This window comes from Chaetura pelagica, unplaced genomic scaffold (genome assembly GCF_000747805.2).
Source record: "Chaetura pelagica isolate M959 unplaced genomic scaffold, ChaPel_1.0 scaffold90, whole genome shotgun sequence".
NCBI lineage: Eukaryota > Metazoa > Chordata > Aves > Apodiformes > Apodidae > Chaetura > Chaetura pelagica.
In genome coordinates this window covers 15503199-15518195 of record NW_009953496.1, presented here as the reverse complement: position 1 = coordinate 15518195, position 14997 = coordinate 15503199, and the positions used below count along the sequence as shown (strand labels likewise).

Genomic DNA, 14997 nt, shown 5'->3' with positions numbered 1-14997 from the left:
TAGGATGGCACAGTAAAAATTAAAACTGTGCATATTAAAAATATTAGGTTGCTGTTGGGGTTTTTCAACAATTCTTCTTCCATGCAGCTTGGTGAACTTCATTAAAAATACTATGCCATTTTAGATTAGAAGCTTAGAGCCTTAATTATTAATAGGGATAAAATCTTGTTCACATATTCTGAAAGCACTGATTGAATCAAATGCATCTTCTTGCTTCTAGCTTATCATGCCACTCCTTGAGGCACGACAAGTGAGAGTTTGATTTTCTCTTTGCCATACACCATATATAAAAGCTTACCAAAGAAGTAAAAGTCTGCCAAATGCATGTCTCTCTGTACAATGTCTGGAGGACCAGAAGGAGAAAATTTAGATTGAAGGAATACAAAAGTGAATTCTAAGATAATGCAAACTGAATGTCCTTGAAGTATTAAGCCATGCAGTTAATACTTTGTGAGTCTGGTTAATGAAATTGAGAGATTTTTTCTTGTTGATCAAATAAGAAGGGAAAGGCATAGAAACACTTATGTCGGAATTTTCCTAAGGTATATTTTCAATATTTTATCCCTTCTACTATCTTACCAAATGTGTGATTCATTTTGCTTACTACAGGGATATATAATTTTTATGTGAAATATGTGTTCTAGATTTATAGAGCTTATTTTAAAAAAAAAAAAAAAAAAACTAGACAGGAAATGCAATTGTTTGGTTTGTGGTTTTTTTGTTGTTGTTGTTGGTTTAGTTTTTTGTTTGTTTGTTTTCTGTTGGACACTTGCATTGTTATAGAGCTTTATTTTGTTCTGTTGAATTTTATGGGTACTTGATAGGTAAAATATTTAATGTTTGTTGTTTGTTTGTTTTTTTCTTGCATCATGTCAAAAGTACATTTTTATATAAAAAAATAAGGAATGAATATACTCTGCTTTCACAAATGTGGGGGGTTTTTCATTTGTTTCATGTGTTTAAGGAATATACCTACTTGATCTATCATTACATTTTTTCCTGTTCATTAGAAGTTATGATTTTGACAGTGAAATACTGCTGAAATAATGATAGCAGATGTAAAGTAACTTAAGTGTAGTTTGGGAAAAAAAATAAATTGGGTTTGTTGAAAACAACATACTTGTTTTCTGTTAACCATGGCAACAGAGTGAGAGTAGCAGAACTTTTCTTGAGCTGGGGAAAATACTTCTGTAAGTAGATCAGAACTGGCTTGCTACAGTTGCCCATAAGTTTTGATTTCTTTAAAAATTCTACTCATAACATGTTCAGCAAATGCACTCAGTAGGCTCAGAGACAGGTAGACTGAAAAACAGCTTCAGGCTTTCCAGTGGTGAGACCCAGAAACTAATTTTTGGACACGAATTATACAGTCACTGGCTGTGACAGCTTGAAGGAACAAAAGCCATGCCATACTCATGCTCTGCATAGGACATTTGTTTGTTTGGCTTTGTATGCTACTTTATTGCTAGTACCTGAATGTTAAAGTCCTGTGCACCATGAGACACTTCTTCCTGGAGAGAGAAAATGAGTATCGGAAAACAGCTTTTGAACAATTTTCAAAAACCAACAACTAAATAGGCATTTTTTTGCTCTTTCTGTTCTTATTTCCTGCTTCCATGGGTATTTATATTTAAGTGCTTATGGGCTGAAGAGTCTGAGTCTGTGTATTTTGAGAAGGCTGCCCTGCAGTCCCCACTGCCAGCGCGTGGGCATGGGAACCTGATACAATTCTTAACTCACACAGGACAGACATCCATGTTGTTTAAATTTATTTATTAATTCTGTGTTTAATTATTCTCATTTTACCCTGATTGCCATATGTACTGATTTTACATTGTAAAACATATTTTTTCATGTTATTCTAAGCAGGAGAGTTTTCCCTTTGATTGGTATATCCTTAAGAGGTCAAATGAAAGCAGCATAAAATTTTTCCTTTCATGTTGAATGGAGAACTGTGGGCAGTTCTGTGCATTTTGAGGTGAAATACAGGGCTTAGTCATTTTGCTGCAAGAAAAAGGTGGAGGACATTTCTTTCCCAGTGACCCTTGTAGACCTTTGGATATAATCCAAACACAGGCTGGAGGTGTTATGAACTGCTGCTGTTTCATTTCTGCAGCTTCTTATCTGCTGTTCACCTACCACACCAGGGTTTCTAGGCATCTAGACCACATAGAGCAATTATGGGGTGATCTGCTAAGTCCATTTGCTTTCCATTGAGCCATCTGAATAGTTTCAGAAGCATTAATCACTCTGCTGCTGGTGGCTACTGCTACTAATGCTGCTGCTGGTGTGACAGTACTGGCCACAAATACTTCTGGCAGTGCTGCTCTCTGCCCATCTGCCCAGCTTTTCCTCTTTTCATCTATGGGACAATGTAGAAAAAGACATAAAATTCCAGTTACAGTGGGTCCTTGTATTCTAAAGACAATTATAATAGTTAATATTTCCATCATAATAAAATTAATCTTATTCACAATGTGAGTAAATATATGTAGGACATAAAATCTGCCTGTAATTATTGACAGTGCTTCTTGGATCACTCTGGTAACTATAGAATCATAGAATGCTTTGGTTTGGAAAGACCTTTAAAATAATTTAGTCCATCCCCCCTGCAATGAGCAGGGACATCTTCAAGTAGATCAGGTTGCTCAGAGCCCCGTCCAAACTGACCTTGAAGTTTCTGAGGGATGGGGCATCTACCATCTTGCTGGGCAACCTATTCCAGTGTTTCACCACTCTCATAACAAAAAAAAAACAACAAACAAACAAACAAACAAACAAACAAACAAACAAACAAATTCTCTTAGCATCTAGTCTGAAAGTTAGTGCATTTCACTTTAAAGGAGCTGAAATGCATTGTCATAGAGATCTGGAATGTTTCAGTGTGCTGATTCATATGTCTCAGTTCAATTAATGCCATGGTTATTTTGCCTGCCTGACATTTTTATATACACAGATGTCAGACAAGGTAACCCTATGTCAAGTGTTTTTGTTTATTAGTATGGGGGCCACTGTCTTAGAAATCCTAACACAGTAATAAAATGTGATTGCTACAATCACAGCCTAACTAGATCTCCCTTGTTTCTTTTGTCAAAGCAATGGAATTGCCTTTTCACATCAGTAGTCCACATTCAATTCATATTTCTGTTTAACAGCTGGAGGCTGTCATGGGTGAAATGAGACTTGTCAGCTTCACAAAGAGAAGCAAGTATTCATCCCTAAACTGATCTCAAAATGAAATTCTCATTTTTAAGAAACTCTAGAACTGGCAACAAGATTACAGAATATCTGTTTCAAGTTATTTAAGGAAAAGCATGAATTTTAAGTACATTTTTGTGCTGAGCTAGCTTCAATAGGCTCATCCACAGTACATGAAAATTTCTTTCCATTAATTACCATGAGCTCCATTTTACACAAATGTAAAGCTGAACTGCTCTGATACTGTCTAGAAATGGGACACTAATAAAATGTACCTTGGATTGGTTTCAAGAGACAAGGGAGATTCTTCCAACAGGTTAGAAAACTTTAGAGAATCTGAGTAATAGAGTTAGATTCTCATGAAGTACTATTAAAAATGTGTCAAAAGTTAACTGAATTCTTGCTTGAATTGCTAATACCATCATATTACATATAAAGACAGAATATATTAATTAATCCATGAAATAAAGTATTTTACCCATGGTTAAAACAAACACTAAACATAGCAGCCATACTGTCACTAATGGGTGCAAACAGCTAAATCTTTGAATTAATTTAGGAAACATGCTTTAATCCATAAAATCTCAGTTTTGTGTTGTGATAGAGTCTTTCAGCTCTGTAAGCAGCTGTAAGGAAGGCATGATGATTTGTAAAAGGTGATTAATGGGCAAAACCTCAAAAAGGAATGACTTGTTTTTATTCTTCTGTATCAGGACCAAAAATATTGCTTATTCCACATTTGTCTCAGTTTGCTTACGCTGGGAGGACTGGAATATATTTGAGGAGCTGATATAAACTCTTTGCTCCTTTTCTTCAAGAATTTACAGGTTGACATGAGTAAGTCACTGACTCTGTGTAAGAAAGAGGGGAAAGAATTATGAACTATCAGTTTGACATCTCATCTGAATAAACAGCCCCACTGGAATGATTGAGGTTACATATTCAGGAGAGAAGTGTGTATCTGACACATAGGTGCCATGAAAAATTGTGATAAATTACCTAGTTGTTGTTTTTTTTTTTCATTATTGTTATCATAGTGAGAAGAGTAGGAGGGAACATGTTGCAGCTGACATCCACCCTGATAATATCAATGAAGGGAAGACCAAAGCTGAAATAATGTTTCAAAAATTTGTGCTATATATTTTAAAGATATCCAGAGTCTGAGATACTGTATACAACTACACATCATTGTGTACAAAAGAAAAGCATTAATTTTTACATCTTCTACTTAATTTCTCTATAGCTGGAAACTGAGCCTTCATAAAATTAGCAAAAAATGTTGGAGTACGTCTTTTTATTTGGAGAAATGTTCTCTGAGTTTGTTCTCTTATATATGATATAGTCATTTTCTCTTTTAAAATACTGTCCTTAATTACAGCAGTTATAGATAGACAATTTAGGGCATGAGACACTCTAGGCTTATTTCAAGTATGAGCTGAGCTACTCTGTGTAAAAAAAAAAAAAAAAAAAGGAAAGAAATCAGGACAAATGATGTACTGTTGCTACTCTAGTTCTTGCAATTTGGTTTAAAAAACAGAATTCTGTCTTTTGAAGTGGTGTCATAAAATATCCACTCTGAAGATTCATGGTATTTACATGTCAATTTAGGTCATCTTAGCTACTGTGCACTTTCAAGTGAGGAATGCAAACAATATAATTTATTTTTTTTTTATTTCCAGTAAAATTGCTAAAAACATATGTTTAAGAGAAAAAATGATGTTGAGTTTTCGGGTATGATCATCCTTATACAAACTTCCTTGTATTTCCTGATGCTTACACACAATGTCAATGTGGTTTTTGCTGAGTAGAAGCCAGAAAGTGTACACAGGAATATAATTACTGTAAAAAAAAGTATAAATCCTAATCCTATCTCTGGACTTAGGCATTTTTTACTAATGTGTCAGAAAATGCTTCATTTTACTAAGGATTCACAATTCTGAAGTCCCTCTTGAAATGGGACACTTAAAAGGAAGAGGACACCTTTTAACAAATGTGGGCAGATCAGCAGAAGAAATACTATCTCTTCTGAGTAGATGGACTTTGCACAAAGTAATGAGGAAAAAAGGAAAAAAAAAAAAAAAAAGCCCACAACCTGAATTCTAAATTTTAGGTGTTCACAAGTAAATGGCCATGATCTACCTTTCAATTTAGCCTTGTAAATGCTATTTTAAACATGAAGCCCTTTGTGGATTTAGAACATAAAATAAGCACTGAAAGAAGCATCTACTATCAACATGTCTTAAATAATAAATTGGGAATTTCGTGGAACTGTAAGTCTTATTCAGCTTCTGGTGTATCCACCAAGTGCTTATAGATTTACCTTGCAGAACTTAAACTGCAATAATGCAATTTTCAGCTGGAATATATTTTCTTTACTTCTTGAGAGGATTGTGCATCCCTTACAATCATTGTAGCTAGACATTATATATTTATTCTATCCAGTTAAATAAAGTTCTTAGAATGTCAGCACTGCGGTTCAATCAAAGCAGTACCATGTAGTGTAGATTTAGTCCTAGAAACTTAATTTATGTATATTCATGTGTATAACAGTGTCTCTTTTATTGAAAAAAAAAAAAAAGAAAAAAGCTACTAAAACTTTTTAGCTGAAATATTAAGCATAGAAATCAGATCCTTAAAATTAACAGGTTTCTTCTGTTCAATATTATGTCTTTGGAATGTCTCATCTCTTTCTTTTCCACTTGAACCAGGAGACAGACAGTTATTAATAGATTCAATCTCTTACTGACCCCTTTTATTGTTAGAATATGATTATTATTTTTTTTGAGGCAGGTGAAGCAATGGACAGATTTTGTATTGACTTCACTCAGTTTCATCCATAAACATAATCAGTGGAAAGACTGAAATGTTAATGATTGTACCATGTAATATATAGACTAGAATTCAGTTCTACTGTTGTAGTAAGCATGTTTGCCCTCACATTACCTGTGTGTCACCATGATTATAACTACTAAATCAGCTATATTCCAAGTATAGTATATTTGTAAGAACTGAAAAATCTCCATTGTCTTATTAGCACTCAGAAATACTGAAACACTTCATATAGGCTCCTGGGTCCTCCAGTGAGCCAATGGAATCATAATCTATTAATGGTCAGTTAGAGTGAATTAAAAAGAACTGGTAAGGTCAATGATCATAGAAATGGTCTCCAGCTCTCAACATGATTTGGAGCTTGCAATATTATGTTTTCTCTTGTTCTGTCATTCAGTTCAGTTCACTTCAGTTCAGTTGAGTCACCCATTAAGCACAATATAAAAAACATTCAACAAGATGCAGTCTTTGCCAATCTTGTCCATGAAAACTGCTTGTGATGACCTTTATGCATGGGCTTATCATCTTCCCTAGAAAATCTCAGTCTTACAGAAGTAATGAGTCTTAGCTGACTTGTCCTTGGCCCAATGCCTTGCTCCTTGATCTTATTCTTGATCTGATTTAACATTTGGCAGTGTATCCAACATCACTGAGAATTAAATGATTTAGAATGGTCAGTTCCCTGAGTGAGCAGTCTCACTCCAACTGTACTCTTCTGTATTTTCACTTTGTGTAATGGCACTACATATTGAGCTCTTCAGAAAAGAAGACTGTCTTGTGAATCAATATGTTATAAAGTGGCAGTATATTTACAACTAAATAGCTTTGTAGGGTGAGCTTATAACCTGATGATGGTGAAAAATGGAAATTTCGAAAGCTCTAAGCCACTGAGACAAAACAAACATATTTGCTTTATTTCTTTTCAAAGGAATGCTTCTGGATATCCTATAAAATTGCTCTTTACTACTGACTGTTCATCAACTCTGTCATTTCAAAGTAAATTACTGAATTTCCTACATTTCTGAATGAAGCAGTACTGGAAAAAGCAAGACCTCTGTCTACTCTTAGCTTAGTATTTAAGCCTTACACATAGCTTATTTTGTGGTCTGGAAAGGGCAAATGTATAATGGTAGTTTCATTTTCATGGCAACTTTTTGCTTTCTCTTCCTGTCATGTGGTGTGAAAAATAAATGGCAATGTGTTTATTTTTTAAAGATTTATTTTTCATCATTTGCCTATCAGATAAAATCCTAGAAACTCTATCATTACGGACATTCTATCTGTTGACTTCATTGAGGTCATGGTTTTCCATTTCCTTGTGTTTGAATGCTAAGGGAGTAAAATACTTCCTCGTGACTGGAGAGAAATATTTTGCAGTCAGTTTGTTCTTTACAATTGATGCAAAAGTATCATTACCTGCAGCAAATAATGAAATAACACTGCAATACAAAGTGCAGGGTGAAAACTTAATTACTAAGGAGACTGTAATGCTTTTATATTAATGTCTTGAATATTATGAGAACTTAATAAGTTCAATGACTATAGGTGAGAGCTAAATAGTTAAACCACATAACACCATATGCTTGTTATGCAGTGATGTGGGACAGTTTCTTCTCTATCTTCACTTCACAGTCTTGAGCAAGATAGAGATGTGATACAGGTAATTCAAGAGACAAACCAAAATACCACTTTTTTTTTAATGTAGTCAAAATTATGTAGACCAAAATTATTAAAATATCAAAGTGTGCCTTTTAATTCCTATTTTGTATAACACAAATAAGTTTGCACTTTTCTGACTGTGTCATAGTTTTAAAAATAAAATCTAATAGAGATGATTTAGTGTGTGCAAAAAACACTATTTATAAGTAAGTTTAATCATGATCCTAACTTGCTGACCTCTTATTTGCAGTAAGACACTATCTTGAAATGGATAAAGCTTTGTGTTACGAAGAAGTGCAACATATGAGAAGTCCCCTAATACGTCTTTGCAAACAAAAAAAAACCTCCTACTGTATATGAAGTCTGACCATTGAAATTATTCTCAAATTCATTATTTTATTTTCATCTGGATAAGTAAAAAACTTTGAAAGCTTCAAATTGTCCTCAGGATGGGCGTAACTGACGTTGTATAGCAAATGCAGCAAAACTTACGGCAAAACTTATGGCAGAAAATGCCATTCAGTTAATTCTGCCTATGAATGTATTTGTATGCTGAAGCTTTTGTACTCTAAAATCTTTATTTTCATCAATTAATTCCTGCTTCCTTAATTCAAAACATCCTGAGTATATCTAGTTCTTTTATACAATTATAATATTTTATAACTTTTCTCCATATACTGTCATTCCAAGACATTTTTTTTTTATTTTTTTTTCTCTTCTAGCAGCCACATTATTCATTGCTATGTGAAACAAGTGTACTTGGTAAAAAAAAAAAAAAAAAAAAAAAAGACGTTTTGGATTCGCTTTTGAAGCATAATTTCTTAATGACCACAATTGTGTCTAGAACTGTTAAATTATTTTTTAAACATATGATTCAACCCTTTCTAAAATCTAAATAAATGTAAATCTAAGGAACTTAACGGATAATCAATATATGACTCTTAATACATTAATTGGTGCATCTAATATCTTTTTTCATTAATACAGTCATTGCACTTGTGTGACTTCTTGGCTGGAAAGAGTTTGATATTTACATATGACAACTTTTATTTTCCTCAAAATAGAGAGATGAAATATTCATTGTAAAGACCTGTTCAATTTTCAAACGTGTCAGTCTGCTCTAGAAAAATTGCCATTTCTTATATTTCTACAGTGATTTTTAGGATCTTCTCTCTAGCATCTGTGAAGTATTTAACAAGGCCTTCTTGTAGGTGATTCTTGCATTTTTTGGTTTAACTTTGGTTTAATTTTTCAAAACTAATTTTTAATTTTTTGTAATCCAGGAGATTTCTGTAGATTGGTGATGTCACTGGGAGATTGAGTAAATGGCCAAACACACTGCCAAAACTGAAGTTTAAATTGTAGGTTTTGCAGCCTGAAGCATGATTGCCAAGTATTTTTTACTAACCTAATGACTAATGAAGGACACATTATAATGCATATATACATAATTATTTTTTTCTTCAAAGTCCAGCCCTCCAAAGTGTTTAATCACATATTTAGATTCCAAATGCATCTAAAGCAAGGCAGCTTGCCTGGAGTAGAACTGATAATTACAAGGGAGATCTCACATTGCTTGTCTTGCTGTATGAGACCTAAGTTGCACCATTCCTTCCTCCTGCCTAATATTACTACATGTTTACAGTTAAAGACTTTCCAAATGCTAAGCAAAATTAGGATGTTAATGCATCTGCTAACTGTTTATTTTAATGATTACAACTCGTAAAAGTCTGATCTCTCTTTACAGATCCTGCCAGTCTTTCTTCTGTACTATTGTATTAGAATCATAATATGTGAAGCATCTAAAACCAGTTCTATTCTTACCTTGTTACATACTAAGTAAGAGAATAGCTCCACAACTGTGGAAACTCTAGTTTGCATCATCCTAGCTGAGAAAATAGAAGAAATCATATGTATTAATTCTCAGCCAGTAAAGAAAGTATAATTTTTTAAAATAAAATATAAATTTAAATCACTGGTCTTAAAAATAGAGGTTGCATATAGGCTAAAAAGCTGTCTATCAGGTTAACGAACTCACAGCTTCTCTTCAACCATTTCTGCAGAAAGGCCTGAGAATACCTGAGTTTTACAGTATATAGTAGCATGGCATGTTGAGAAGTTGCAGAGTGTAAGTTGAATCTACTGAGAATGCTGTCTGTATAGCAAAGACATGTCTGGTGTCTTTTAACCCTCAGTTAAAAATATGAGAAAGGCAGAGTTTTGTTAGGCTCTACAGTAAGGAATATTTAAAAAACCCCAATCTGACCAGAATCTTTCTTCACTGTTCTTCCTACCCTGTGACTTCAAAAACCCTTCCTGACATTAGTCTCATGGAACGCACACTGTTTTCTCTAGCTGATATTTCCTTGAAGAGCTGTGCACAACTGGGATTACATCTATGTAATGCAATATCTTAATTTGATGTTTGCCAGGATTATATACTCTTAAACTTCTTTTTAAAACAGAGAGGCTATACTCAAAATGTACTAATTATATATTGAGAGAGACTTGTATTATTTAGGCTGGTTGTAAATACATTTGTCATAAACACAGGTTTATAAATATTTTGTTTACAGACACAATACCGAGGAGGATTGTTAGTGCTTTGAGATAAATGCTACTAATTAGTGCATAGCTGTGCCAAAGCACCTGCATAATTGATATTTATTTCTAAGTTTTGCAAGCTTTAAATTGGAAAATTACCTTCCATTTTCCTTAATAACATCATTGTTTGAAATTTTGAAATTCTAAAATTAAAGCTGAGTTGATAGCTAAAATACAACTGGTCTGTGAGCTTTGAAAGTAAAGAGAAGCAATTTAAGTTTTGTATGATGAAAAAGGAAAACTCAGAAGAAAGGTGAAAAAAATATGAACATTTTAACAGTCTTTGTAAATGAAACTTTATATAGTATCATTTTGAAAACGTAGAAGTGGGTAAGACATGGGTCTAAGTGCATACAGAAGTAAAATACAAACATAAAATAGCGAAAGATAGGGCATGTGACTAGATGAGTAGAAGATGATATGTAAGAGATGCTTTCAGAAAGAGACTGCAAGTTTTTAACTTATTTTGGAAGTGAGATTCAAAAATGATACTCTCGCCTCTCACATAATGGATTTGAGTAGCAGTGGATAATAGATAATACTTCATAGCAGTAGATGAAGGGGAAATCTGACAGGACTGAAACAGAGGGAGATAAACGTCTCTGACAGGGATACACTTGGGCATCTTTTCATCTCTTTTCAGTCTGAATGATGACAAATGCTGGAGCTAAAAAAAATTTAAAATCTATTTTTTAGGTAAATTCCAAAACACCGACAGGTAAAGGTTTTATGCATACTGTAATCTAAAAGCATATACAGATAAATGCACTAAAGTCTTTGGTATTCCTGAACAACTAAAGGTAGTAAATGTTTTCACTGTTTTGAGAATTTTGTTCCTTTTTTTTTCGCATCTGGAAAGCAGGCAGGCTTGTTTAAGAGGAAATTTTATTTTCTAGGACAGCAGGTTCCCATGCTTAAAGCATGATAGCAAAGACAGTGTTCTCCACTTTGCATTACAGTTGTTACCATAAGATTCAAGTTTAGTATACTTGTCAAATATATGTACTATATCAAATAACCGTATCAGTCATATTACTTGTTTTTGTGTTTTGTTAATTCAGTAGTCAAAATTGAAGCTTAACTCCACTAACAGAACTGAAAGTAGTAAATATTGGGGCTTTTTTCATCAAAAATTTGAAGAAATGTTAGGAGGAAAATGATTCATTTTAAGGAACATCAGTGTAAAGCAGACTGCTTTTCTAGAAAGATGGGGTTTTTACTATAAGAATTTCAATGCTGACACTTCCCAAGAACCTACAAAATTAAATTATAATGAAATGCAGGTTTACTAGCTAGTGTAGTCTTGTTATGAAAGCCTTTGTTCACACATACAACAATTTTTAACAATCTAAGTAATGGGCACTTGATCTGGAGTGTTTTCAAGCTGCTAAATTAGGGATGCTATAATTTTGTCCACCTGAATCAGATTTTTACTTATGCTTAGTTTTTATTTATTTATCAGGAAACACATTTTTAAGTAAAACATTGTATTGTTAATGGTGTCTGCAAAATAATTTCTGAGATTAGCAGAATCTTTCTTCATACAGTTAAAAAAATTCATGTTTTCTGTATATTCAAGGTGTGTTACTTATTTTCCCTATGATTAATTACTTTTCATTCCACATATTACTTAAATATCTTTTTACAAATGAAGAAGAAAAAAAGTGAAAATTAAGTGTTCAAATTGTTTTGAGTTTTTAAAGGACTCTTAAGATTATATATTTATATACCTAGGATTATATAAATGTCTTACAGTCTCAAGGGGGAAAGGACAAAAGGAATGGAACAGTATAGGATACCTTTCTCTTTCTAGTCATATATGAAAACACAAAATAGACATTTTGAGCTTCATTTGCATGAGAACATATTCAGCTGGTTACAAATGCATTGATCTGTTGGGTTTTATTTTTATTTTTGAGAGGAACTCTATCTGCATATAAATATTTCTGTATTACAGTTGGGTTCTTGGCCGTTGTCTGTTTCAAGCCTTACTACAGACAAAAGCTCAAATGAGATTTTATATTCTTACACTATCTTAATCTTATAATGATGTGTTGTGAATACTTCACAAAGTGTTGCTTTCCCTGTCTGAGAATAGCTGTGGATCCTAGTATATCCATATCCAGTGGGAAATCAATCATGTTCTCACAGCCTTACAGCTGTATTTCTAATTTAGATTTTTTTTTTCCTTTACTTTGCAGTGACCCAGGGTGGGGATTCAATTGCATCTGATACATGTCCTGATCCTGGAATTCCTGAAAATGGGAAAAGGGTGGGCTCTGACTTCAGGTAGGCTTACTCAGTTTTCATTATGACCAAGAGGAAGAGATGTCCTGTTACATGTCTGCAGAGCATGCAACTACAGATATGGATTGCTTCCGTAGTTTTGAATGTGTTGAGTCTTTTTCAAAACAGCTCCAGTCCATAGCGTATCTTGAATTGTTTCTGCTTGCTTATTTTTTAAATCAATGCATTTGAAATAGGAATTTTAGAACTTAATAATCTTGTCTGTGTAGGAAAGATAGAACTCTCTGGACAGCACAGAAGAAGAGAGAATTGTCTGTTTTCCCACTATATAAAAATTCTCAATAAGCTTGAGAAATGTGTCAAATTCAGTGTCTGATTGTAATGAATGCCATCTCTTTTTTCTCCTTCTTTTCATCTTTTATTATATTCCTTAAAAAAAAAAAAAAAAAAAAAAAAAAGGGAGGTCAAACGGACCTAAAGAAGGAAGCTTTCACTTTCTCTCTTGGGTAAAAAAATGCAGTGACTTGAAGTGTGGCAGAGCAGAGCATCAAAGGAAGGAGAGGGGAGTCTCCAGCTCTTGCAGAGATGTATAAATTGCTCAGCAGGGAATGGACAAGTAGACCTAACAGTAAATGGAAAGGAAAACTTTATAGGAATTAAAAATAAATTGTGCAAAGTTCTCTCCAACATCAAAAAGTAAGTTAATCAAACCTGGCTTTTGAACTGAGGCTTTTCCAAGCTAGGGCATAACTGACGGAAAAAATATTTTTAAAATTTATTTTATATGTGACTCACCTACTCTTTTTGGATTTTTTCTCTATTTACCCTTAGAGGAGTTTGATAACTCATAAACTTCAATGTTAAGAGAATCAGTTTTAGGCAAAGTCGTCATTTCATTAGTAACTGGGCAGCAGACCCTTATCTATATATGAGCCAAGTCAGTGGATGAACAATCGTTAAGAAACAACACCACATGCACTTTGGCAGGTTGAAGAGCACTTGTAAGCTGGAGGAGGAGAAGAGAGAAAACTCAAAAGAATCTTAAATCTTAAAGTATATTTTAAGAAATCTTAGGAAGCTATTACCCCATTCAGCCCTGATAATATTTTCATTGCACTAATGCATCTTGCTGTTCATGGTCATAAAGAAATGCATAAGATTTTTGAAAACAGCACAAACAACATCATGTAAGATACTATAAATGAAACATTTTAATATATTTAATCACTCACTATGTATATGTCTGTGTTTTGGGCCTCCAATTCTGAGTATTATTTGAGATAAAGAAACAAACAAAAATTTCATCCTGTACCTTATTTGTTTCTGAAAACTGATTATGCAACAGAAACTGTTTTTCGTATACCATGAACTTCTTTTTATATGTATTTAAAACACATTCTAGCTATCTTTAAGTTTAGCTATCTTTAGCTAGCCTGAACAAACCACAAGTTTTTCTTTCTTTGAAATGACAAATCAAGCTCTTTCATAAAAGAAGGGAAAATAATATTTGCTGTTACTTGCATTTCTCCAGTGTAGTGAAAATACTGTGAAGAGTTAAAGAATGGATTTTTTTTATTTTCTAAATGGCAAGTATAGATGACAGAAAGAGCTATTGTTTTTGTCAGGAGAATGACAACTGTGCATGTTAATCAGAACTAAAACATATGAAAATGTACATTATTCAAAATCTTTTCCAGTCTACTGAAAGACATGTTGTGAGTGGGACTGAAGGAAAGACAGAGGGTTTATTTTCAAGCAGCCTGAGACCCAGCTGATTCAGTGATGACAACTTATTTGAAAAGGGTTTTATAATTTCCAGCATAATAATGGCATTAATTCTGCAAACAAAAGCAAACAAAACGGTATTGAAATCAACCTTCTCATTCTGTCCTTCTGCCATGCTTTTACTGTGTTCAGTTCAGGAAGTAAGGGATGTGATTTTCAGGGAGAAATGGCAACTTAGAGAATAAGAATATAATCAATACAATTTTAGGGTCAAAAGCAATTATTTTAATGTGGCATCTCAAAACAGTAGATTGCTTAAATGAAATCTAAAATGGATCTAAACAATTACATTTCAGCTCTCCTTAAATCCTACATGGTATGTCTGGTACTGTGAAAATGCAATAATTTTTCACAATTCCACTGAAATTTGTAACAAAAATAGCTTTTAAATTTTCCAAACAGCTTTTTTAAAATAAAACTTTCTTAGCCTAGTATTCTTACAGAATATTCTTTTTCTAAAAATGGCTACTTTCAGTCAAATCCTAGCCTTCTATATAAAAGCACAAATTTTTCTTTGATATAGTCCAAATTTACATTATTAAAAAAAAAAAAAAAAAAGAAAAAAGAAACTGATTTCTTCTCTCTTTTTTAAAAGTTTACATAGAGGATTCACAAAACAAACCAGAACGCTTCCAGTGCCCACAGATTTGCTCAATAACTAGGGAGGTAAAGAGG

General features: G+C 33.3%; 1 protein-coding gene across 1 annotated transcript in view; it reads left to right on the top strand.

Moving 5' to 3' along the window:
• Positions 1-14997, top strand: part of CSMD1 (CUB and Sushi multiple domains 1) — an 805423-nt gene that overhangs the window by 494564 nt on the left and 295862 nt on the right. Inside the window, exon 8 of the mRNA XM_009999261.1 lies at positions 12492-12579. Within this exon, the coding sequence (XP_009997563.1) occupies positions 12492-12579 (88 nt within the window). The remainder of the gene's footprint in view (positions 1-12491; positions 12580-14997) is intronic.